The sequence below is a fragment of the Rhopalosiphum padi genome, chromosome 4 (assembly GCF_020882245.1).
Source record: "Rhopalosiphum padi isolate XX-2018 chromosome 4, ASM2088224v1, whole genome shotgun sequence".
Taxonomy (NCBI): domain Eukaryota; kingdom Metazoa; phylum Arthropoda; class Insecta; order Hemiptera; family Aphididae; genus Rhopalosiphum; species Rhopalosiphum padi.
In genome coordinates, this window is record NC_083600.1 from 48,721,768 (window position 1) to 48,748,426 (window position 26,659).

Sequence of the window (26,659 nt, forward strand, 5' to 3'; positions counted from 1 at the left end):
ACGAATTTCTAATGTCTACAGTCGCTGTTTTGGCCTCTTAGGCGTCAATCATTGTTCATTGTTCATTGCTAATAAGGCAATAACCATTTACCGACGTAAATCGAACATCGATGGACCGGATACAAACGTTCGTGTGATATTATTTCTGAAAGTCGAAATGAGCTAAGGGTGTTGAAAGCCGTGTTTGAGTGTCTACTACCCATCGCATAAATTCATAACTAGTTTAAATTTCTATGACAAATAGATCTATTTTGTTACGACAATTTTTACCTGAACGTGCATGATTAATCACACGAATTGTACAATTCACATTCGCGGTGGGTGCGGGTGGATTAGGTATGTCACTCACTCACTCGAGTACTTCGATTTAATTTGTTCAAGTATGCTCTAAACTCATCAACCAAAGTTTAAATATATTTCAAGATTTTCAAGTATATTGGGGTACTTTCCCGTAAATATCTCGAAAAACAATGGTAAGCAAACTCAAACAACACGTATATCAGCATAAATGAGTTTTATAAAGTTCAAAAGTTGTGCACCAATATAGGTCAGTTACCTAATCTAACATATATATGTAAGCAATTATGAGGTCAATGCAGAGGTCAATGTAGGTAATAGGTATGTGACATGGACTAAAATATTATGCAGGAGTAATGAATAGGTCACGACTTAAGAGATAAAATAAATGAATTATTCTGCGATAAATGATAATAATATGTATAATATGGTACGAAATGTTGGTTGGTCAAGTAAGGAGAATTGTGAGGGGCAGTCCTGGGCTTCTGGCCACGATTAAAGATATACATACCTCTTAAATATAATAATATATAATATCTTTAATCGGGGTTCTGGCCACGGTAACCGTAGAATTAGAATCATTACTAGCGTTATCTATCTGAATTTACAAACGTCATGTAATCACTAATGATAACATTGATAATATATAAACGTGCCCCATTAATGTTGTGACCATAATATCACAGAAAATACCATCAATATCCAGACCGTGGTGATTAGATAGTAGACAGACCAATCTGTAATCAATATTTTATTCAAAAGGTATTTTTTATGTTTTTTAAACTTTATAGCTCACAAATATTGGCTACCTAAATAGTAAATACATTAATAAATAATAATTGCTATTGTAAATTATCACTTATCAGATTTGGTAAATGTTATATTTAATTACTCGTCTTGTGCTATTCTTTCATTGATGTAACTGGTTTTCGTCTAGGACCTAATTTTTTTTAGTGATGGCGGCGGCGTTTGAAGAGATGGGAGTTTTGCCCGAAATAGGTAAAGCCATTGAAGAAATGGATTGGCTGTTGCCTACGGACATTCAAGCGGAAGCGATACCTCTAATACTTGGCGGCGGTGACGTGTTAATAGCCGCAGAGACTGGTAGTGGTAAAACGGGAGCGTTTTGTTTGCCGGTTATTCAAATAGTGTGGGAAACGCTCAAACAAACCGGTAAACACCGGAATAGTTTACCGGTCAATGTATCTGGTGTCACAGATCCATGGGCCATGAGCGTGTGGGACCGTTCATCTGCCGTAGCCGTGACGCCAGACGGTAAAAAATGTCAATCAAGAGAGCAAAAGGATTGGCATGGTTGTAGAGCTACCAAAGGCGTTAAAAATTCGGGAAAATATTATTTCGAAACAACTGTCACTGATGAAGGTCTGTGTCGAGTTGGCTGGTCTACACCAGGAGCTGTGTTAGATCTGGGTACAGATAAATTTGGTTTTGGTTTTGGTGGAACAGGCAAGAAGTCAAATAACAAACAGTTTGATTCTTATGGAGAAAGTTTTGGTTTACACGATACAATTGGCTGTTGGCTAGATCTAGACAATTGGACTATTGGATTCAGTAAAAATGGTAAATATCTTGGCGATGCATTTAAAATACCTGCAAATTTGAAAACCTCTGCATTTTATCCAGCTGTTGTGTTAAAAAATGCTGAAATATCATTTAATTTTGGTGAATCATCATTTAAGTATGATATTCCTAAAGACTTCACTGCTATAAGTAAAGCACCTAGCAATCGTATTGAACTCTCTCAGTGTAATGCTCCAAAAATAGATTCAAATACAAAAAAGCCAAGTAATGCGCCATATGCAATAATTATTGAACCTTCTAGGGAATTGGCTGAACAGACTTTTAATCAAATAAAAAACTTTAAAAAATACCTTGAAGAACCGCAAGTTAAAGATCTCTTAGTAGTAGGTGGTTTTAGCATTAAAGACCAGATTGCTGCATTGTCTTCTGGTGTTGATATTATTGTTGCTACCCCTGGTCGTCTGGAAGATCTAATATCTGGCGGCCATTTATCTTTATCTCATTGTAGATTTTATATATTGGACGAAGCTGATGGATTACTAAAACAACGTTACACAAAACTTATAGACAATCTACATGAAAAGATGCCAAAAGTTTCATGTGATGGTAAAAGACTACAAATGATTGTTTGCTCTGCTACACTTCATGATTTTGAAGTAAAAAAATTGGCGACACGTCTCATGCACTTTCCAACGTGGGTAGATCTTAAAGGTGAAGACGCTGTTCCTGAGACTGTACACCATGTTGTGGTTACTGTTGACTCCCAAAAAGATTCATCGTGGACTTGTTTGAAAAATCACATTCCAACTGATGGTGTACATGATAGAGATAATATAAGAGCACTGAATACATCTGAAGCTTTATCTCAAGGTGTAAAGCTTTTAAAAGGCGAATACTGTATCAAAGCTATTAACAAACACAAAATGGACAAAGCTCTTATATTTTGCCGCACTAAACTTGACTGTGATAATTTAGAAAAATACTTTAAACAACTTGGTTCTTTTTATACTTGTTGTACTCTTCATGGGTCGCGAAATGTAAACGATCGTAGAATGAATTTGGAAAAGTTTAAAAATGGCGAAATCAAGTTTTTAATTTGTACTGATGTAGCAGCTCGTGGCATTGACGTTAACGGGTTACCTTTTATGATTAATATGACTTTACCCGATGACAAGACAAATTATGTACATAGAATCGGTCGTGTAGGTAGAGCAGAACGTATGGGATTGGCCATTTCATTTGTAGCTACTACCCCAGAAAAAGTTTGGTATCACGGTGAATGGTGTCCATCCAGGGGACAGAGGTGTTCAAATACTAATTTAACTACCAACAAAGGCTGTTGCATATGGTACAATGAACCTCAATATTTGGCTGAAATTGAAGATCATTTGAACATAACTATACCACAAGTTGGTTCAGAACTGGATATTCCTATGAATGAATTTGATGGAAAAGTTGTTTATGGTCAAAAAAAAGCAAAGAATGGACCCTCGTATAAAAATCATTATGACCAATTGTTGTCTACTATCAATGAACTCACACAATTAGAAACTAAGGCTCAATATTTGTATTTGCACATGCTTAATAATTAACTGTAACATTTTGTACAAAGTACTTGTATTAAAAAAAAACATACATTTTCATACTGAACATTTCAGAATATAATTTCTTCTCTAAATTCCTGACTGGATTTTGTTTTCTAATTTTATACACTACTGTATAATTATATACTGTGTGTTAAAATTCATGAATTACAAGCTATCTTTTTTCATTCCTGTTCCAACGGGTCCGTGGCGTCTCTCCCATATCATGCGATTAAGTTGTTTTGCATAGCATCTTTCAGCAGTAACAGCAACGCCTAAATCACCGTCTACAAAACAAATTATTTTAAATTTTAAATACTTCCATTTTACTAAATTCAAAATTGTTTTATACTGACATTTGATTGAATAATTTTCCTCAGCTTCTTGATAAATTTCAGACAATGGTTTGCATTTTCTTATACCATCTGGTGCTTCATAAATCCGACAATCTTCATACCTTTGTCTTAAAATGGATAGAATATTGCTATCTATCAACCTATAACAGTCAAATTAATAAATTAAAACAATAATCTTTGTAATATATTATGTATATTTTAGATTCTAAATGAAGAGATAAAATGTATTGGTTCAATAATGCATGTTTTTTTTTTTGTGATGTCGTCTTTAGTAGAATTTGACGGTGGTTTCTGGTAGCTAAATGGATTTAGTTAGTACTGTGTTTTACTATTTAGATATTTAAATTAATTTAAGCTATTTACACAAATTCTATCTATGGTATTGACTTATGTTAATCACTTCTCATGAGATATTTTATGGTAAAAATTAATCCAGACTAAATATCATTAGTAATGTAGGTTAATAAACAATCTCTGAACAAAGTCGTTTTTATTCATATGACATATGCAGTGATTGATTATTGAAATTAAATTTAATACATTCATTATAGTGACTAATTCAATGACGAGATACTCCATGCTAAGAATAGTATGTTTTTTTTTGTATAAAGTTGGATAAGTTTAATTTAATTTTGTCAAGTATAAAAGAAATTAATAACTGACGAGTAAACACAGATAATGGTCTTACCTATTATTTAAAGTAAATACACAAAATTAAAACTGCAAAATGTATATGTTGATACTGTGAAACTTCCATATAACGAATTCGAATAAGCAACAAAAAAAAATTTCTCAAATATTAACTACAGATAAACTGTAATACTTAATGTTATGCACATCCTCATAATGAATTTTAAATACTATCATATTTTTAACAAAATTTATCATTTTGGAATTCAATTCTGTTTCGTAGTTTTACACCGTAAAAAGTGGATTTATTTAATATGAAATATTATAAATATTGATATGGCTATTATATTAACATTGTCATATAAAAGATCATATGCTAATAAAAATATTAAGGTTTAAGTTTAAATATATATCCAAAAGGCAATAACAATAAATATAAACTAATGGTTTTTAAATGTCGAGACCATTTATTTTAAAGAACAATCTTCAATTTTAAAAGAAAAGAAATACTATTGTTCTGTTAATTATAGATTATTGATTAATTGATTTGTTACACATACTTATCCCGAATTAACTGTTGATTAGCTTCCCATTTGCACAGCCTATCGTCGTCATAACATTGATCAACTGTAGGCACTCTACGTAACTGTTCATGATAGTAGTTGTAATCTTTTTGATTGGGCTTTACAATGGTTTCTTAAAATAAAAGACAAGTTAATTTAGAAAATAGTCAACAATTTTTTAAAAAATAGGTTCAATATTAAGTATCTAAAAAATAAAATATTAGGAAATAGAGTAAACAGTAACGGTGTTACCTCTAACCCAGATTACCGGTCCAAGGATTACGCCTTTTAGGTTCTCTAAAAAGTCTTCGATTGAGTTCCGACCGGTATGCTTTTGTTTTTCATAACCGAAAATCTTCCCGGGCATGGTGTCTGAATCCGAAGACATTATTGTAGTCGTTCTAAAAATATGTAATCGAAAAAAATTGTAAAATAGTGAAAATTTTACGAATGTCGCCGTGTTTGGTGTTATCAGCGGATTCTCAATTATATAGATAATCAGTCGGGAAAACGACCTTTGGGAACGATCACAGGAGAATTCGATAGCGACAGTACGGTATTTATGTGTAGCACTGATGGTGAAACTGTGCCTATACTTACTACTTATCAAGAAATTAACATTCGCTAAAAAAAATTGGGCGGATAGACAAACTCAAGAATCGAGATTACATTTAATGAACCACTTTCAAGGTAGAATCGAATCTTGATTTCTCGATATTACACTTTATATTCTCGCATTTGATTTTAATTTTATTAAAAACCGCACTCTTAAATCAAACATCATGAAATTCTGTGGACCTAAACTGTCCCTGTGCGGGATCATTATCAGCATTTGGGGAATAATCCAATTGGTGAGTAAATAAATAGTTTTTTTTGTCGATCGGCTTTAACCGATATTTTCATTATTGTAAAACTTTAATAACTATCTTTGCACAGGTCTTGATGGGATTTTTCTATTACATCCGGAGTGTAGCGCTCATTGAAGACTTGAATATTCCTGAAGAACACAAGTTCACTAATTCACAAGATTTCTACAGCTACGCTGACAAAATGTATTCTCTGGTGAGGATAAACAATTACTTACATGATAATAAACAGATCAACAAATTTTAGGCCATGTAAAATCTACAATTTTTCTCATAGTTTGCCTATTTAATGCTGAGGTAGACTCTCCTGTAGGGTTCTTTATAGCACTTGGTTTTAAAAATGGGCGTGGGTTTGTGCCTATGCTTAGTTGTACACTTGTACTAACCATAAATTTAGATAAATCTTCTTTTATTATCATTAAAAATGTTTGTTTAGAATTAAAAAGTTGCCTAATTAAAGTTTTCAATCGTGTGTTAGATTCTCAAGCTATCATAATAACTCAATACTACCTATGTAAATACTAATTGTTTTCATATAATCGTTACATAAAAAATTTTAATTTTAAGTATTTTATAAAAATTGTATGTTTTTTTGGTACCATCATTAAAATATCTTTATTATCTTAAGGGCTGTTCTTACATTGACTGGTTAAGTGTTGGTTAAGACTAACCAGTAGAATTCTATCGGTTAACACATAAGAAATTCTGCCAGTTAGCATTAACAGACACTAACTGGACATTGTAAGAACAGACCTAAATATATTTTATAAGTGTGTTGGATTAAAATCTAGTTAAAAAAACAATAATGGCTTAAAATTATAAAACATTTGTATGTATAAATATGTGAAACTTCATATGACTATCAAAAAATGTTTATAATTTAATGTTCACTGTGTATGACTTAAATCAAAAATATGTAAGTCATAAACGACATAAACATTATTGTTAATTCTTAACATATGCAATTTTCCCTTTATATTTGATTCAACCTAACAAAAAAGTTAATCTTCCATTTTATGTAGATTATTATAATTTGGTACTTTGTCCAACTGTTGATTTTTATTGATTATCTTTTGTAAATTTCAAATTTTTTTAAAACCAATTTTTTTGCTAAATGTTCAAGGAAATAATTAAGAATGATTTTATCTGTCTTAGTTAAAAAAATGTAAATATACATAAAATATAGGAGTTTAAATTTTTTGTATTTCTAACATACTGATTGATGTAGTAATGTAATAAAAATTCTGAAAATAGATTTTAATTTTTCATCAAGTACACATAAGATTAACTTTCAATATTGTTTTAGATTTTATCCCTTTAAATTTTAAAAAAGTAGAAATTAAAAATAATTTATGTTTCAATTTTTGGAAAAACAGTCAAAATGTGTTGTTATTTATCATAGTTTTATAATAATATATTCAGTAATGTAATCAATAAAAAAAAAAATAACAATCTACTAAAGAAGAACAAAAAAAAAAAATTAAAATCTGATAAAAATATTAAAATAAACAATATTATTTAATTTACACTATTTGCATTTATTTCGTTTAAATAAAATATAAGAAGAGTGTATAATAAATGGAGAGTATAATAAGTTTTTATTGCTATAAATTCCCTATTTTACCTTAAGATCTTTTAAAATTTCTTTCATTCATTAACTTTATCTGTGTAATTATTTGAATGAACAAAATTTTGTCTGTTAACACCTGACAATCAATCAACAGTTATCAATGTGTTAATGTGTAGTTCTTATTTTGTTACTGACAAAAAAATCTACTAATTGTCCAGGAATATTAATCTACTACTAATTAAAAAAAATATATTAAATATTTTTCTTTTCTTTTCCTTGGATCTTTTTTACTTTGTTCTTTTTTCTGGGATTCCTCAGTCATGTGTGAGAGAGGGTAAACTTAACTTGAAAAGAATATAACATTATTGTTGTTATAATATATTTAAATTTATAATGACCTTATTTAACATATTTTAACAAACCATTGAATTGTCTAAGTTTTTGTAATTGTTTTGTGATCAACATACAATGTAAACAATTGATAACCTTTTCACTTTTTTTCAGAACGCATATAACTGTTGGATTGCTGCCTGTCTTTATATATTTACATTAGTTGTATCAGGACATCAATTCTATATGAACAACCGCAACACAATGAGTTTGTAAAATGTTATTTATATTTTATGTTACAATTTTTATTATTTTTAAGAGGTTTTTTTTTTGTTTTCTTCATTTTTTTTTTCAATTGCCTCCACGATCACATTTGAGTTATTCCACATTGTTAACAGATTGTAAGATTATTATTGGGTTTTCGCATTGTCATATTTTCAAAAAATGTCATAGGTTTTAAGAAGTAAATATGGAATATATTATATAATATAATTAAAAATACATTTGGTATTTTGTACTGTTACGACCAGAAATTGTAAATTATTTATCATCTGTAGATTTATCTTTTAACATTATTAAATATTTATAAATAGTAGGTAGTTAAAATTTGTGTGTTAAATAATGTACAAATAAAATGTGACTAGACACTATTCAACACTATATGTTTTACTTTTGAGGTCATATATATTTAGCCATAGATTAATTAAAATAAATTACACTTAAATCTGTGGCTTAATTGTATGCGAATAAAAATTTACTAGCAATATTGATTGTAGTAAATATTTATTAAGGCATATGTATGAGTAATGAGTACACATATTGTACATAAAAAAACTCTCATTTTATGTTCTTTGCATTTAAAGTTATATTTTGTTGGTGTGCGTCAATAGTAAAGTAAAAATTGCTGCTAAAAAATGAATGTTTTATAATATTCTATATAGTCATATTTAACTGCTCATTGACTAAACTTATTTGAATTTATTATGTTTAGAGTGAATAACACAAGGCAGAACATGAAAGTATAACATTACCTCCTTGGAGAATTCGGGTTTTTTTTTAACTTTGAATTTTTAAGAGTAATACAATAAATAAAATTGCACAAGTGCTTCAATTACAATGTGAACAAATAAGAAATAAAATATTTGAAATATATTAAAGGGTTTTTTGAAATTCTAAGTACAACATTTAACAGTTACTCTTATTTATTAGTTCCAAAAATAATATAATGGTATTAAAACTATGAACAATTGTATCTTAAAAGTAGAAAAAAATCATTATTTAATAGCTGTACAATAATATATCATTCAAGTAAAAAATAACTTTAACATATAACATTTTAAAATATGTGAGAAGATATTTTTATAATAATAGTCTTTCCATAACTGCGTTTTGAACAGTACACCTATTACCTATTGGTTTTTCAAAAAAATATTTCAATCTTTTAAAGTTATAATAATAATGATAAAAATATCTTTGGGACAATATATTATTGATTTAAAAAAAAATAATAATAATAAGTTATACAAAATTGCCCTTAACTTTAACATGAAAATATATTAATAACAATTTGTTTACTGATTAGCTACTAATAAATAATAATAATTATATTATTTATATTTGATTTATGTAAATGCCCATAAATCCATTTAAATAAAATTATAAATTACTAATTAGAGTGTTCTCTTGTAAATCTTTTCCAAAAATTTGAAAAACATGTCTTGTGACAAACCTCGTGATAACTGCTGAATATGAGTACATATTAATTTATAACTTTCTTCTTCATAGAGTTGAAATGTGTTTGCCAATTTCAATTGTGCATACAAATCTTTGATGATTGCAACATTTGATGGATCGTCAATACCATAGTTATCCTAAAACAATACTCAATTAGTTAAACTTTCAAACCATACAGTAATATAATATGTTACCTCCATAATTTTCTTTTGCTCGGAATTGACTTTTTGCAAAGCCACTACTGCTAACCATGAACATTTGCCATCTTCAATGTCTGTACCAATTTTTCCCATAACCTCTGGATCGCCATAACAATCTAAAAAGTCATCCTAAAAAAAACTATTTACTTTAATAACTGTACTTGATTTAAATAAATAGTTTATACCTGAACTTGAAAGAAGTGCCCCATTTCAAGCAATATGGTCTTTGCTTGTCTAAAGATTTCTGGGTCATTGATGTTTGTCTGTAATATTATTTTATAAAGTAAAATCTAATGGATATTAACATTAACATGTTATACTTACCATGCGCATTGCGAGACATACGGGAAGGAAAAACGAATAATAAGCAGTCTTATATTTCACAATAGCTGTATAATTTTCCATGGTATATTTTTCAAGTTTTTTTGTCTTGAAGCTGTTTGCAGTTAACATATCAAGACACTGACCCATCGACGTTTTCATTGTAACCTAATTATTGAATTGTATCAGGGCCGTATTCAGTGCAAGACTCAGGCCCTGGGACCAATGTTAGTTTAATTACATTTAAGGCCGCAATATAAATTGTATAGATAAAATAAAATTTTTATTTTTTGATATTGAATTAATAACATAAATAAACCATGTAAATATTTCCCAAGGCCCTTAAATATTCTAAGCACGGCCCTAAATTGTGTAATGAATATTTTTACTTCATACATCATAGAACAGCTCCAGAATATGTATATAGTAAGGCTTATCCTTGAAATATTTTTTAATCAACTGGTAAATAGTCTGTTCGAGGAGAATACCATCGTTCACTGCCATTAGACCAATATCATTGTGTCGATACCAACATGGACGTCCACGTCTAGTAATAGCATTGTCCATTATGTCATCCAACACTAATTGATAAGCTTGTAGCTAAAAAAACCCAAACATATATGTAAATAATTATTTATTAGTTTCCCATCGACATTGTGCTGCGTATGTCAAATTACTAATTAAGGTAATAGTATAAAATTAATCCTGTACTTCATGAAATAAAATTATTATTCAAAACACTACTAAACAATGAATAATTAAAACTATGTTCACAAGTGATTAAAATATATTTATTTTATATTTTGAGAGAAAAAAAAAATAGTGCAATATAATATTTTTAAATTGACTCAAGTATTTATAGACATTATATTAAATAACTACTGCATTAATTTTTTTTCATTTTTTATAATCATATAAATGGACTACCTGTATTTTATAATATATATAAAATATACTGTACTCGGTTGTATGTTAAGTAATTACTACACGCACAATTAAAAAAAATTCATATTATTATTTCAGACTAAGTATAACAAAAAAAAAATGTATCAATTTTAATAAATAATCCATGATTATATTTGATAATGTAATAAATTAATTCATTAAATATAGCCTATAAAATTAATATTTAAGAAATTAATTTAATAATAGCCTACAATATGGATATCCTGTTATTATTAAATCATTCATAAATAACAATTTATACTGTCATTAATTGCCTATTAATCAAACAAATTCATTGAAAAATAATAAAATTAAAATTCTTACCTAATGAAAATAATGAAGTATTAACAAGGTTAATAAATGCACCAACTTTACATTTTGTATAGTGTGAATGATCTTATATCATAAAATTAAATATTATTAACTATGATTTTAGCCAACCAACTCTTATAAAATTGATGACTTTATTTGAAATAAAGTTATATTATATCATAGAAACATGAATTTATAATTTATATTACCTATGTATCTTAAAAATATGACTTATTTACTTATTAAGTAAAGATTATGTAATTGTATCGTATTGTATACATTTTTAACTTACATATTTTCTTTGTCATATAATTTGCTTACTAATGAGTTTTAAGTTTTAAATCAATTAGTAATTTTTAGTCAATATTTAAAAATTATAATTTAATTAACAGGGTCCAAAGAAAAAGATGTACATGTATAATAGTACCTAGGTCAGAAGTAGTACTTTGTCTATAGTTAAAACTCAAAACGACTTACAATTTCAACACACCATCCCAGTATGTAAGACAGTCTAAGATTTTCATCGGTTTGATCTGAAGGTGAGGAAAGCATTTTGAATGACAGAACCAAAGCCAATCCTCGGTTTTTCTTACCACCGGGCACGTTGTATTGCAACACCTATAATAAAACAGAACGTTGAATACATAAGTGCTACATAAAATCATAGTCAAATACCTTTGAAAGCCACTTTGTGACATCGGGTATGTCCAAGTTACGGCCGGTATCCGTCAGATCTCTGACAACGTCTGGAAACACTGCCATGAAATCCCTGGTCTCATCTTTGCTGACGGCTGTACCGGTTATGGCCGGAGGCACTGGCGGTGCGCGAACGGTACTCATGGGCCTGAAACAGGATGAATTTCTTTTTAATTTATTTTACAATAATAATATGTGACCATGCCTCATACGATCGTAATAGTATTAATCACAGACTTACCGAAATAAATTCTCTCTGACGGCGGCCGCGTCGCTTAGGAAATAAGCGCTTCGACGGCTAAGGGATCTAGTGAATGTCAACATTTTGTTCATCTCTAATGGTATCTATGAACAGGTGAATGATAGGTTGCTAGATTCCGTGGGTCGTTCGTCGATGTGAAGAGCGTCTCGTACCTGGATCGGAACCGGACGCGCGACGAGTGACTTTACGCGTGCGATTAACACGATCGAGGGTACAGCTTTAGAAGTGCGCTGACGGCCGCGGCGAAACTGAAACTGCGGACGTGCAGACGTGCAGTCGTCGTCGTCGCGTAGCGGCACAAGTGAAATCTCGTTTTCGAATTTCAGAAGAAAAATGTGCGTAAGGCCACGGCGCTCTCTATACGGCAGAGCGACAACTATCACGCACATCTTCACCAGTTGCGTAACTATACGGTCTGTACGTCCTGACCGGACTTGCATATTATTTTCGATTTATGTTCCGCCGCTTACCAATAGGACGATCATCCAATCCAGCTATAGTTTGACCTGCAGACTGCAGCTATGATAATATTATTACACACCCAATTCAACGGGTTATCCACTTCTCGTAATGTTATATCACTTATATCGTCGAAGCTCGTCGAGAGAAAGTCCGACACTATGCGTCTATGCGTCACGATTTAAAAAAAAAATATTTTTTAAATTTTGGAATTACAACAATTAATTGTTTGCTAATTGCTATATGCCTATATTATAATATAGAAATTACAAAATACAAGGTGTTACACTATTACCTATCTATATATTCGATTTAAATCTTATAGTTAAATTTAGTTAGTACCTACCTACTTATAAATTATTATCACAACTGGACAAAATACTCAAACAATTGATTTTCAAAATCCAAATCGAAATTCGTCGCATATTTTGAAAAGGTTTGTCAAACAAGGTCCGCTGTCTTGCATGATCTTATAGAAATTAAATTGTTAAAAAAATTATATCATGTATCGTATCTAATCGAATTAAGGACGATGGTGCTATCAGAAATTCTCGCACAGACTTCGTTTTAAAATTATTACTAATTGAAGTTTTCCGTTTTTGTAGCTATTGTATTAGTATATTGTACATAGCTGCTTAATGAGTTATCTACTAATTAGAAACTTAGATAGGTATCTATACACTATAGGATATACTATACACGTAATCCAATATGGCATTGTATTGTTTGCACTTTTTCTTTGATTTTTGTATGCAATGATATAAATCGAAATTTCAAGAAGTGGGCAAAGTAGTGGTAACCCCTATAGGTATATACATAATAATAACCGTTTTGTCATAGGTACAGGCGTACGCAGAGTAGTGATCGAGCAGTGCCGGATTTAGGACATTTGACATCCGGAGCTAATAAAAATGCAATGCCCTTACCTACATAGATGGAGCTATTCGGTGTACCGGAATAGCTCCGGGTGTACCGGGTGGTGTCAACATAAAACAAAATCTTTAAGTAAAAATCAAAAAGTATAATTTGATATTACAAATATTTTTACTGAACCCATTGTTTTTATATGTATATAATATATGTTGAAACATAAATTAAAAATCTCTTCATTTTAATTTAGTAAAAAAATTGTACATCTGAAAAATTGGAAGTTTAAATTATATTGTCGTTTATTCGTGTATCGTACATCGTACTTCAATTTAATATTAAATAATATACTATATACAATTAGTATCGGCCATCGACCGATAAACTGATAAATACTTTTTAACTTTATAAAAGATGTCAAAGCCGGACAAAAATAGTTTAGAGAGATAAACGTTATACATTTTTAAATTAGTAATGTGTTATTAAAATATTATTATTGTTTTTTTTTTTATTGAAGTTTAGAAATATATTATAATTTATACATATTTTATTATACATTTTATGTTAATAGTTTTATTTTTATTTTTTATAAGTGCCCTTAAGTCGGTCCAAACAAACTTTTTACAAAAACACAACATTTTTTGTTTTGAAAAAACAGAACCGTAAAATGTCCCGTAATCAACCGGACACGATTTTTTTCTTAAAAATTAAAGCTCTTGTTGAAAAAAAATAGATATATCTAAATAAGACAACAAAAAAAGCTAAAATATTTTAAAAACTATTGTAAATGTTTAAAATACTTTGAAATTTCAATAAGTTTTTATACGGTTTTTATTTTTGAATTGAAACAAATTAAATAATTTCGCCAAAAATCTGGTTTTAAGTAAAAATTTCTCATTTCCCCTCATTTATTTTTCGTTTTTCGTGATAATTTTGAATAGTATTAAATTTTTGATCATTAGTATCAACTTGATACAATTTATTATCAGTAACGAATCATTTTTCTCCTAATGTATACACATTACACAATAATGTGTAGTTGTTTTACTACTATTACTCTAAGCCCTAAGGTCTACACGTACACAGATAAAATAAAAAACACATATCATTGTAAAATCAATGCATTCATAGCTCCGCTAAAAATCTATAGTTATAGTGTCATATAATTTTTAAATTATAACACTTAAGAAATCTATATTCATTAGCGATAAGGTAATGGGTAATAGGTAAGATTCCTACTATTTTCTAATTATTTATATTATTATGTATTCGTATTTATATATTATATATCTTCTACAGCAGTGGCACCGAAAATATTAGTATTGCATACTGCAAACGTCATAGATAAATGCATAGTTGGACAATTTTTTTGTTAGTACCTACTTTTATTCCTATTTGTGGATAATTGTGTGGGTGCTTGTGCTTTGCTTTAGAAAATAATTATGCTATATATAGACGTTTCAAAAGACATCAACGCTCCAGTTTTACAGTAATACCTACCTAATAGTTACTAATTACTATTAGTATACAAGCGTGATGCGTCATACAGTATAATAAACACAATACATAATATATGTAATATTTTGATGATAAAATCGTTTATATGTCAATAGGTACTTATAGTAGCAATAATAGATACTTTTATAAAAAATGTTAACACACATATTACATAACTATAATTTAAAATAATATTGATCTTTGAATCTTTTTTTTATTTGCAGATTACGTATAGACGTAGTAGTATAATTAAGAATATGGTAATTGATTATAAAGTAATATTATACAGTACTTGAATACTATATTATATCTACTAATTATAATTTTTATAGTATTTTAATCAATATTTTAGGTAAATAAGTAAGTAATTGGCAATTCGGGTAGGTAGATAACTAGAAAAAAAATAAATTTTATTAATATATCATCATATTTATATTCGCGTAATATATATATTATATCATAATAATTTATATTAATACCTATGTGGTATTTATCATGACAATATATGTATATAATATATATTAATATAATAAATATGTATATTTTGTCTTGGTATTTATAATACTTTTTTAAATTTTGAGTGAAGCGATGAGTTTATTGATTTTCCATTGATATAGGTATTATGTGTGTTTTTTTGGTCTGTGTAAACACTACACGATAAAGTACGATAAGTAGGTAGTTAATACAATTTTTCGATCTTTAACATTATAGAGATTTTCGATAGCGAATTGAATTTAGTTTGTATTTTAGAGAGGTCAAAATTATCTGGAAAAACAAACAAAAAATTAAGGAAAAACGTAAAATTTACGCTAAACCAGAACAGTGAAATTAATTGTTTATGAGCATTTGAAGTTCAAACTTTTACAACACTGTGTAATCAACCCGTAAAATAATTATTTCTTTTCAAAAGATTTTTGATAGTTTTTTGTATTTAAAAATAACAGTAGATATTCATTTACCAAATATTTAAATTATAATTTCTAGACAAGGTATAATTTTTGAACTATTTTAATTCTTCTTGAGCTTTTTATAGGCATGACAATTTTTCAATTTTTTAGTTTTTATTCTCTGTAAATGTCTATAAAAAAATTATTCACTGGGTCAAAACTCATGTAAATCCGTATAAAGATATTAAAAATATACATGCACAATTATTTTTATATGTATTTGAAGTAAGAATTTTGACCACATTTGTCAAAATTACAAAACATTGCAAATTATTATTATTTTGTATTTAAAAATGCATAAAAACTTTTTGTTTTATATCTAAGTCTTTAAAATTTAATACAAGATTCATCAGAAGTTATTTATACTAAAACCATAAAATCTAAAAAACCATATAAAGACAATTATTTTTTATAAAGTTATAGATTTTTTTAGTTCAATTGTCAACGAAATTGTTTATATTTAAACGATAAATAAGAATATTTGGTAATTATTTCGTTATGAATTAAAAACATTATTCGCAGGAACTTAAAAGTTTTACATATATTACATTATTATACATTTTACTACTTATACACAAATTACATTTTTGATTTATTTTAAAATATTATTTATTTATACTATAAACTATTCACATTGATTTACGGTATTAATAGAAAAATTGTATTACATTTTAAGTTATATACGTTTATATAATATGCTGTAAATATAAATTATTATTATAATAAGTTCTTTGCTTAGGGGCTAGGGCAATATTTTTTGGTAGGTATTGTAGGTTGTATCTTGTATACATACTTGAACTATAATAAAATTAGCCAGCAAGTGTTATACCTTTGTGTTAAGGCGAGTGGCGACACACTGTTAAAATATTTCATACTTTGCGACACACAATAAAAAAATAAGAATAATGATTATTATTTAATTTTAATTGGTAATATAAAATATGTAAAATATGTCGATAACAGATAATTTATTATTATTACTATTGAAATGATATCATAATACCTATTAATTTTTGTAAATAGAGTTAACTTTTAGAGTAGTTAACAATAGAGTAAATATTTGAATATTTTGTGTCATTTAAATACTTCGTGACACATTTAGACTTATTTGGTAATACACTGGTTTATATAATATAACAAAAATTAGTGTATTGAGTCATTGACTTACTATTTAGTATAAAAATTAACAGCGTATTTGCGTATTATATAATATAATATTAATAAAATATTATATATATATATCCTTTACCATTGACCATACATTTTTGGAAAGTTCAAATCTTAAATGATAAAGAATTTTAACATTACTTTTGTAGTTTTGAATGTCATAAGATTTAAATTTGAAAATATTTTGCATAATAAAGATTAAGATATCTTGAGGGGGGTGTGATCGCCACTTATCAACATTTTAGTCACAATATATTTTTTATAAGGGTTTCAAGTTCAATTACAAACTTAATGAATAATATAGACAACATAATACATTTTATGAATGGTTCAAATTCTGACAAAATTTCAAAATTAAATGAAATATAACGATTATTCTTTACGATCCTCCAATAATTGTATTTATTATGGTGCATTTAAAAAATATTAACTGGATGAGACTTTAATTACGCACCTATATTATTTTCCATGGACAATGCAATTTAGAAAAATATTTAGAATGAGTGTATGTTATAAATTTATTATTTTAAGGATTTGCAAGTTTTTATATAGTATCGGATGAACATGTACTAACTTCTACTTAAATTACGTAAGGTACTTAGGTGATTTAAGCCCATTTCGCCAAATCATAATAAAAAAGAATTTTGTTTCATTTTTCTTAAAAAAATATTAATTTTATTTATATCGTCAGGTTAACAATTGTTATTGTCTTAAATATCTGGTAAAGTTATATAAACATTGTTTGAAAATAGTTTGACGAAAGTGGAATAAACACCCTTTAATAGATGCCATAGCCAAAAGTTTTTCTAATAGAAACAATCATACCAATTTCAAATTCGATTTGAAATAATGAAATGTATTTAGGCTATATATACTAAACAATTTCTTACAACAGAATCTTTTATTATTTAAACATTCTTGAAGAAGTTGCTATACTTTTGTTCAGCAATGCATACGCCTTAAAAATAAATTTAATATAATTAATAATTATGTACTAAAAATCATAATAAATTACTTTTATAATAATAAAAAGGTAAAAATAGGTATAGATTATGTATTTGGTAAAATGAACCTTCAATTATTGAATTATTCATTGTATATTAAGAAAACATTTGTGAATTGTAAGTATATATCTAAATATAATAAAGTGTCAAAAAACAGATATTCATCTAGACCCTATACACGTTTGTTCTCACAGAATCGTTTTTCGAATACAATAATGATCTATTATTTAATTTAACACACCTATTACAATGGTTACTGGTTAGTGGCCTATTCAAAGGTAGTGTTTTACGTTTTACCTGTATAATGTTTAATATATACATGATACATCCTTCTAAAAATCTAAAGGTATAACAGAACGAGCTCACTGGTATTATTATTTATTATATAATATAGTTTTATGAATAAAAAACTATAGATGTTCATTATTTATAATATTATAACTATTTACTGCTTGCAAGTTGCAATATCACAATCATATATTATAAAGTTAAACGTGTCAGTAATTATATGGGTAAAATAACTGTAATATTTGTAAATAATTTTACGGCAATAGACACAATACTACAATAGAGTGTATTACGGTAAAATTGTATCTATATGTACCATACCATTTTACTAACTAATTTGTATAGTTTTGTATGTTTACCTCATGCCTATATAAAATATAATTGTATTTAATTTAAACCAGATGTGTTTTATATAACTGTTATTTTTATAATTAATTATTTTTCCATACGATTTATTTGTTCTTTTAAGTTTTAAAAGTAGGTACCTATATTAAAATAATTAATAAGTTAAAAAAAATAATATCTTTATATTTACACAAATTTGAATGTATTATATAGAAATACATATAAATGAACGGTATGGTCTTTTGGGAGAGTTAATAATTTTTACCAAAAAAATGAATGTCTGTTTGGGTGAGTAAAATTATTTTTACCAGCAAAATTAATATTGACTTAGATGCACACATGATTTGATTTCATTAATTTTTGACTGTATTATATATTAGTATATATACTAACTATATATACCAATATCTTTTTATAGTTATAGTTATATTAATTATTAATAATGAATTATGTATAATATTGTATAAATAGTCGTTTTATTTCATTATTTTTGCTTTTTTTAAATATTATTTTACTATGCATACTATTTACTATGCATCATACAAATTAATTTACTTATAACCTAACCTTTATTCATACTTATTCGTCCAACAGAATTTTTGGTAAAATAAACACTCGCCCAAATTGTATACAGTGAAACCTCTATATAGTGGACATTTGTGAGGAATTAAAAAATGTTCACTATGTAGGGAGGTGTACATTTATATGTTAGTATATGTTGCAAAATGTAGAATAGCATAATGTATTAATGTTATATTATATTATTATTATTACTATTTTTTTTTGTGCTGTTATATTAGGTTACTACTAATATACTAGTAATACTATTCTCTGACAAAATATTTATAATTTCAATTACGTAGATTTAAAACACGTATGGGCTTACCTACTGCAAAAATAATCCAGTGCTTGTAGATACGATGCACAATGTAACCTAGTTTATTAGGTAGGTATGTTCAAATACTTTGATATTCTCTTTACTAAATATTAAAATATTATTCAATTTTTTATTATTGCGATAATGATAATAAAAATATAAAATATATATTTAAAAAGTTATGTTTGAAAAAAAAAGAATTGTGGAAATAACTGAGGAGGTTAAGGAAATGTGGTTGATGAGTATAGCGATCAGGACTTTTTCAATAATTGTTTTGTTATTTTAATTAGATATTCATTTCGTCTTCTTGTATTGTTATTATTATACTTTAAATTATATAATTCGTTATAAATTTATTAGTAATATAATTATATATGACTATATGAGTATAAGACATAAAATAGATAATTATTTTAAAAAACCCTCGACTCTCGAGAAGATTAGTGTAATATATAGAATATAGCTATAATATACTATAATATATACTCTCTACATACAGGTACATATTAATATACAAATTATATCTAGCTTTCAGAAATAGGTCACATGACTTCTGGAAGACATGGATGTGTAAACAAATTTATTTAAATTATGTTTGTTGGTATAAAATATAAATAATGTACACTGTACAATGACACAATCAAATATTCACACATGCAGTTCATATAATTGTAACGCGTGTGATGTGTGTGAATGTAAAACGTATACATAAATACTTATAATATTATACGTATAAATGTATAATAAGTAATACCCAATATATATTGTTGACTGTTGATATGTTAAATGAACATTGTATTACTGCATTAAATTATAATAGTAATTATTATGCTTACATTAAATAATAGGTAATTAATAAATAGCACCAATTCCAATGGAAAATTAAAAATAATTAAAATATCATGATTGTACTGTAAAAGTATGTATGATAAGGAAGTTACTTTCCGTCTTACCGCGGGGTAATAAACAATAAATCTCAATAATTACATAATATATGTAAATATAATATACTTATATACTAAAAAAAGATATGAATAATTATAATTAATGACCGTAAATACTATAATATTATGTAATATACTATTATACTAATACTATTAAAGAAATAGGTAATATTTAATAACAAAATAATAAATGTGATATGTAGGTACCTAGCAAAAATAATAAACATCATAATTTTTTTTTAAACAACTTTGAGTATAATACTATTATAATAATATAAATAAAAATTAAGTGCTATAGATTAACCTACGAAAATATAGTTAGAGTTCTTATATTATGTAGTTCAAACAATAATTGCATACAAAGTGCACCTACCTATATAGATTTAGTCATTTAGATACCAATCAAATTTCAATTGACGAGTCAGGTAGGTATAAGTTATAATGTTTAATATCAATAGGTACTATGTATATAATATTATAATATATTAAATCGTTAATAATTATTATATCTCAATCCAAAGTATTGCGATTATGTAACTAAATACATGTTTTAAATTTATTACTATATTTAATTTACAATATGTAGGTATACGTGTATGACCTCTAGTCTAAATAATATCTACGTACCTAATAGGTATGTATACGATACCATAAATTTATTGTACAATATGACTGTTGTTCATTATAGACGTTTAGTGCATTATAATACCTATTTGGATTTTGATTTGTAATTAATTGTAAAGTGAGGTTGTAGCCCATTATTGGTACCTACTAAAATAAATAAAACATCCAACTGCAGAACAGCACCAACAGCTGCTGAACGGAAATGCTATGAAACCATAAAAGTTAATCTATATATAAAAATATATTATATATAATTTATCATCTTGTGTGGCTTAAAGTTTATTTTGGTCGCTGAAACAATCATAAACCGACGTTAGGCTGAATGTCAACCCCCAAAAAATAAAATACTATGACAATAAAAATTCAAAATAGCAAAATAAATATCAATCGTTCATCGTCAAGTACAATAATACAATTGAATGAAAATATTAAGAAATATATTGTATTTCGACAATAAATTAAAACAATTCGTATAATATTATATGATATGCTGATATGCAGCATACAAGTTTAGGCCCTTAAGAGGACGCTACATCCGCATATGTTGTCTCCGTCTTACAACGTGGCAAACATTTAAAAATGTTCATAATTCACTTTAAAATAAAAATGATGTAAAAAGGATGTTTTAACTTACTATAGTTTTTTATAGGTAATTTATTAATTTCATTCAAATATTTAAGCTAATGACACAAAATTTGTTATACTCAACGAAAATTTACCACATTGTACGTTTGTAAGACGCTTTGTAATTGCTTAATTATATTATTGAATACCATCATAGTTGTTAATTCATTAACTATCGTTATTAAATTTAAAAAAAATAAAATTCACTAAACCATTTTGTTTATACAATTCAAATAAATATATTACAATTTAATTTAATAAAAATAAAATTATCTACCTACATGAAATTTAAAAATAAATTGTATGATATAAAATGCATTAATAAAATAAAATATAGGTATAGAAAAATTCCGACTTTTATGAAAAATATACATAACTATAGTCTATAGATAGATATTATAAATGTTTATTTTGAAAGCATGACAAATTTACCTCCCTTCTATAGGTAATTAAAAAACAAATAGACAAACTGGGTTTGCAGTGGGAATCCAAAAGCCAAGTGGCAAGTACAAATGTTGGCTATTTTCTATTATATTGTTGTATGATAATATTATAATAATTAGTTTTGGACTACGATTCAAATATCTGTAAGGAACAAATTATCATTTCGATAATTACTCATAAGTTGCTATACCTAATCAACAAACTACAAACATAAGGTTAGTTATATAGTTACGTTGAACGTTTATTGTTTGAACATACTAAATTTTTATATTTAGTCGCAGTGCTATCTAAGATAGCCTTATAACTTATAATTTTAATTTGTATATGCAATACCTAGTTATTTAGGCATATCAAACTATATAAGTGAAATAATTGCAGGTTGGGACTGTTGGGAGATAGGGACATTTAAAAAATATTATGTTAATAGGTAATAATTTACTAATTAATAGTTTTTATAACTGAATACAATTTTGGGTAATACGGATATTATATATTTACATTTTACATAGTATTACAGTAATTATTAAGTACACACTGATTTTTTTAGTGTAGGTACTGCAGGCAGTACAACACAGCCACACAGAGCAACGAGAAATTGATATTAGGCTTAACTGTTCAATTTTTCAAGAACTAAAAATAATTAAATAAATATCCTTATAACTGCGACACTCAAATAATACAAATAGGCGATAGGTATTCAAAAAAATCGAAACGACGATTTCTCACCAAAAATCCGTAACCAGAATTCATAAACCTGTTTTATTCTGTTTGCTTGCTCGTTTACCAACAAAGTAGTTCATTGCGATAGACGTGCAAGCTGCAATAGTGCATTTTAGTGTGGCTATTATACTTACAGTTTAACACCCAGTTGTTTATTTAGTACTCAGTATGTACGGTCGATGTCATATGAAAGTATATACCTAAAATTATGAAGAAATACCCTTTAAAGAGGGGGTCTAACTTTTTTATTTTTTAAGCTATAATTCAATTTTTTTTAAATAAAACCAAACCTACCACGCATTTTTTTTATGTTTCTCCAAAACTTTTCAACATTTTAACATAATTTTTTTTTAATTTAAAGCTATTTAATTATCCTATCAAGCAACATGCGCAATTAAACCAGAATTATGCAAATTATTATTATTAAGTTGAAAAAGTAAACATTTTTTATTAAAAGTTAGAATTTTTAAATATAAATCTCGTATTACTACAAATAATTCAATATTTAGTATGGGTTTTTTTGTGTATTATTTTACTAAATAATACCTAGAATACTTTATGAGTTTAGTTTTCATATCTTCCATAATTGCAGAGTTATACGCTGTTAATGGTTACTATCTTAATTTTTTTAGAATCGAATATCGGTCGTTAAAACAAAGGACTAGGTACAAAAAGTGTTTCATTTAGAGTTCAAGTTTGTTTACAGTCGGGTGCAGGGGAACTTTGAAAATCTGATTAACTAATTAAATAAACATAACATTTATTTCTTTATTATTTATTTTTATATGAAACTACATTATTATTATTTTGTGTTTTTTTCGTTAGTTAGGTTCCATTTTGTATTTAAAAAATAAACTAATACTTATTAAATTATTTATATCACTTCTGGTAAGTTTATGCTTCATGTTTAGTGAAATAATAAATAGCCAATAATTACGATCCCAAAAGATCTGTTATGTTTAGCTACGTATAATTATTTGATAATTATTTTGATTATATCAAAACCCCTAATTTAAACAATGTACTTTTTTTTAAATTATTTAAATTTGGAAGTGATTATCTATAAAATTTGTCATATTTGTTGTGTACTGTATTACGTATGTATATGCAGTTCTTTAATGTGATTTAATCATTAATAATATCTGTTTGAAGTTATTATGTCAAAAAAAGATATATGAAAAGTGTATTATGTATGCTCTACACAAAATGTGTTAGCAATTTATAGTTTAAACGATAGAAATATTGTAAAAAAAAAAATATCACTAATATCCTTACATTTTAAAGCAAAAAATGAAAAATTAATTGCCGAAAGACCAAACAAAACTTGCTTTGTAAAATAATATAGGAATTCAAAACTATAATGTCTAAATAAAAATATTCGAAATTGATTAAAAACCCAATGTGACGAACGGTTAAATACAAACATCACAAACGACTGTATAAGTATATTATTATATTATATATATTATCGTATGTAGGTAATTACTTATAAGACTAAAATATACACCATACAATTTTTTTTAAATTTTTAATTGACATTGAAATCCTGCAGTAAATATGTTGTGTACATAATCTTTATTATTATATTATGTGGTAATATTTTTCAGGTTTAAATTTCTGTGGTTATTAATTAGGGGAATCAGCATATGTACATAAAATATTAAAGGAATTATTTATATAATATTATAGGAATACCTGAATCTCGAGTAAACTTTTTATAGCATGTTTCAGAACAACCTATAATAATAGTTTTATTTTGCAAATAATTGCACGTTTTAGGGGTTTTGCATATAAATACATACTTTCAGTTTTATTTCATCAAAATGCATGGGTTTTTGTACTCATAGTCATTGTAGGTATGATAGGACAATAGGTATTATTATTTTGTAGTTTAATATGTTACTTTATCAATGTCATTGAACTTGGATAATATACGGTGTGACAAAGATAACGAAGACCATACGAGATACGACCGAAACACGGGAAACTATATACTATAAATACTAGTATATAGCAAGGGTCACCAACTAATTTCTATGGAGGTCCGTTTTGAAACTTACTATACCGACCGTGGTCTCTAACAGTTTTAATAATTTACACATCACGTTAATAAATACATTTTTTTTTTTTTAATTAGTATTTAATATTTATATTGATTTATTTATGCATTTGTTCAATACAGATTAATTTAATTTTTTTTTCGTAATATAAATTTTATATGACACACTTATAGTTTTATTTATTTATATTATAAATATGTTAAAATCTACTTTGTAGATAAAGGTCCGTAAAAAAAGTGTTCGCGGTCCCCCAGTTGGTGACCCCTGTTATGTAGTCATTTATATCACTTACCGTCTCTACCCGTCGCGACTGCAAGAAAACAACTTATAGAAATGTACTACTCGTTTGATATTTATAATTAGATTAGATAATTTACTATAGATTATATTTTTACTATAGATTATATTTTATATGTTTTATAATGTATTTAGCTTATATACTAATACTCAGAGGCGTAGCCAGGATTTTTTTTATGGTGGGGGGCTAAATACTTTTAACTTGAGTTATTGAAAATCAAAAACAATGCCGTTAACGTATTTACTATAATAGATTAATTAATACTATTTAATACTATTTTTTTAATACTATGATTTACAATTTATTTCTTTACTTACATATTTTTAGCATAAACACTTGCCTACCCTTGCCCCCGAGTAGCACCGCCCCTAAGTATTGGCCATTACTCATTATATAAAAAAATATGTTATGATATTAAATAAATATAATTTGACGCACCTCTACCAATCTACAGGCTACACCAAAAAAAGTGTTATTCTCTAATTCAAAAAATAGATAGATATTAACAATATAATTTTATACATTTTGGAAATGTAATTGAAATTGATTGTTGCAGAAAAATCCGGTATTTATAGTTATATCTATTATGATATATCGTAATATTTTTTTAACTTAAAAATTTCACAGTGGGACACAGGCCATAACCCCGCAACAGTTTAGCACAATATAGAAAAAAAATTTATGAGCGTATGAAATTACATTTTTTACGAAATCGCATAAAATAACGATACATTACAATTTAAATATAGGTAATAATATAATATATCCTAATGCGTTAGAAGACATAAGTTAAAAGAAATAGTTAAATTGTGATTGAAATACTTCTAAAATACTGAAAGTAGTATTCAAATAAAATCTATTGATATAATAGTTTTGAAATAGGTAAATAGAAAAACAAATTCTTTTGGTGGGTGGCCTGGATAAATTTTAATTTCCCGGTCTGGATTTGGTTCCCACCACTCCGCCCCTGGGTATAGGTACTTAAAAACACAATTTCAGTACATCAATAAATTATTTGTGTTATTTCATGAATTTTATTGTTTGGACTAACTTCTTAATTTAAAGAATGGTTGAGTTATATAATTAGGATATGTAATTTTTTTTCCAAATAAATAATCATAATAAAAATATTTATAACAATTAATTTTTTATATTCCCGCGTTGATCCGGTGTAGCCAACATAAATTTTTTTTGGCTCGTTAAATATTTACTCTAAGGCTCGTTCTGTGTTTTTTTGTTATGATAACAAATGTTGCCTTTTGCGTTGCGGTAAAATGGCGGTTAAAG

General features: G+C 26.9%; 4 protein-coding genes across 6 annotated transcripts; 2 read left to right on the forward strand and 2 right to left on the reverse strand.

The window, feature by feature from the left end:
- Positions 1–980: 980 nt before the first annotated feature.
- Positions 981–3,489, forward strand: LOC132929759 (ATP-dependent RNA helicase Ddx1). 2 transcript variants are annotated; one of them, XM_060995316.1, is made up of 2 exons: positions 981–1,059; positions 1,235–3,489. In XM_060995316.1, exon 2 carries the CDS (start codon positions 1,254–1,256, stop codon positions 3,429–3,431), a length of 2,178 nt encoding a protein of 725 aa, XP_060851299.1. In that variant the 5' UTR covers positions 981–1,059; positions 1,235–1,253; the 3' UTR covers positions 3,432–3,489. The 2 variants fall into 2 exon arrangements, with proteins under 2 accessions (XP_060851299.1, XP_060851298.1); XM_060995315.1 differs by having other exon boundaries at positions 1,016–1,168.
- On the reverse strand, positions 3,384–5,453 carry LOC132929761 (NADH dehydrogenase [ubiquinone] 1 beta subcomplex subunit 10). Its single transcript, XM_060995320.1, has 4 exons — positions 5,224–5,453; positions 4,969–5,104; positions 3,779–3,918; positions 3,384–3,709 (listed from the first exon to the last, which is right to left on the reverse strand). The coding sequence occupies exons 1-4, from the start codon at positions 5,357–5,359 to the stop codon at positions 3,591–3,593; spliced, it is 531 nt and encodes a 176-aa protein (XP_060851303.1). The 5' UTR covers positions 5,360–5,453; the 3' UTR covers positions 3,384–3,590.
- Positions 5,454–5,593: 140 nt separating this feature from the next.
- Positions 5,594–8,397, forward strand: LOC132929762 (ribonuclease kappa). Its single transcript, XM_060995321.1, has 3 exons — positions 5,594–5,822; positions 5,908–6,033; positions 7,912–8,397. The coding sequence occupies exons 1-3, from the start codon at positions 5,754–5,756 to the stop codon at positions 8,011–8,013; spliced, it is 297 nt and encodes a 98-aa protein (XP_060851304.1). The 5' UTR covers positions 5,594–5,753; the 3' UTR covers positions 8,014–8,397.
- Positions 8,398–8,921: 524 nt separating this feature from the next.
- On the reverse strand, positions 8,922–12,515 carry LOC132929760 (farnesyl pyrophosphate synthase-like). 2 transcript variants are annotated; one of them, XM_060995317.1, is made up of 8 exons: positions 12,187–12,515; positions 11,925–12,111; positions 11,727–11,867; positions 10,389–10,592; positions 9,996–10,160; positions 9,857–9,934; positions 9,666–9,800; positions 8,922–9,608 (listed from the first exon to the last, which is right to left on the reverse strand). In XM_060995317.1, the coding sequence occupies exons 1-8, from the start codon at positions 12,276–12,278 to the stop codon at positions 9,408–9,410; spliced, it is 1,203 nt and encodes a 400-aa protein (XP_060851300.1). In that variant the 5' UTR covers positions 12,279–12,515; the 3' UTR covers positions 8,922–9,407. The 2 variants fall into 2 exon arrangements, with proteins under 2 accessions (XP_060851300.1, XP_060851301.1); XM_060995318.1 differs by having other exon boundaries at positions 11,925–12,093; positions 12,187–12,513.
- Between the last annotated feature and the right edge of the window lie 14,144 nt (positions 12,516–26,659).

Excerpts from the sequence above, each read along its gene's own strand:
- LOC132929759 (XM_060995316.1), top strand. The coding sequence starts at position 1,254 with ATGGCGGCGGCGTTTGAAGAGATGGGAGTTTTGCCCGAAATAGGTAAA.
- LOC132929761 (XM_060995320.1), bottom strand. The coding sequence starts at position 5,359 with ATGTCTTCGGATTCAGACACCATGCCCGGGAAGATTTTCGGTTATGAA. Across the intron at positions 5,105-5,223 it reads ACCGGTAATCTGGGTTAGAG|AAACCATTGTAAAGCCCAAT; the intron begins GTAACACCGTTA and ends TTTTATTTTAAG. Across the intron at positions 3,919-4,968 it reads CAACAGTTAATTCGGGATAA|GTTGATAGATAGCAATATTC; the intron begins GTATGTGTAACA and ends TGACTGTTATAG.
- LOC132929760 (XM_060995317.1), bottom strand. The coding sequence starts at position 12,278 with ATGAACAAAATGTTGACATTCACTAGATCCCTTAGCCGTCGAAGCGCT. Across the intron at positions 12,112-12,186 it reads GTCAGAGAGAATTTATTTCG|AAATTCATCCTGTTTCAGGC; the intron begins GTAAGTCTGTGA and ends TAAATTAAAAAG. Across the intron at positions 10,161-10,388 it reads TTCTGGAGCTGTTCTATGAT|GTTACAATGAAAACGTCGAT; the intron begins GTATGAAGTAAA and ends TTCAATAATTAG.
- LOC132929762 (XM_060995321.1), top strand. The coding sequence starts at position 5,754 with ATGAAATTCTGTGGACCTAAACTGTCCCTGTGCGGGATCATTATCAGC. Across the intron at positions 5,823-5,907 it reads TTTGGGGAATAATCCAATTG|GTCTTGATGGGATTTTTCTA; the intron begins GTGAGTAAATAA and ends ATCTTTGCACAG. Across the intron at positions 6,034-7,911 it reads CTGACAAAATGTATTCTCTG|AACGCATATAACTGTTGGAT; the intron begins GTGAGGATAAAC and ends ACTTTTTTTCAG.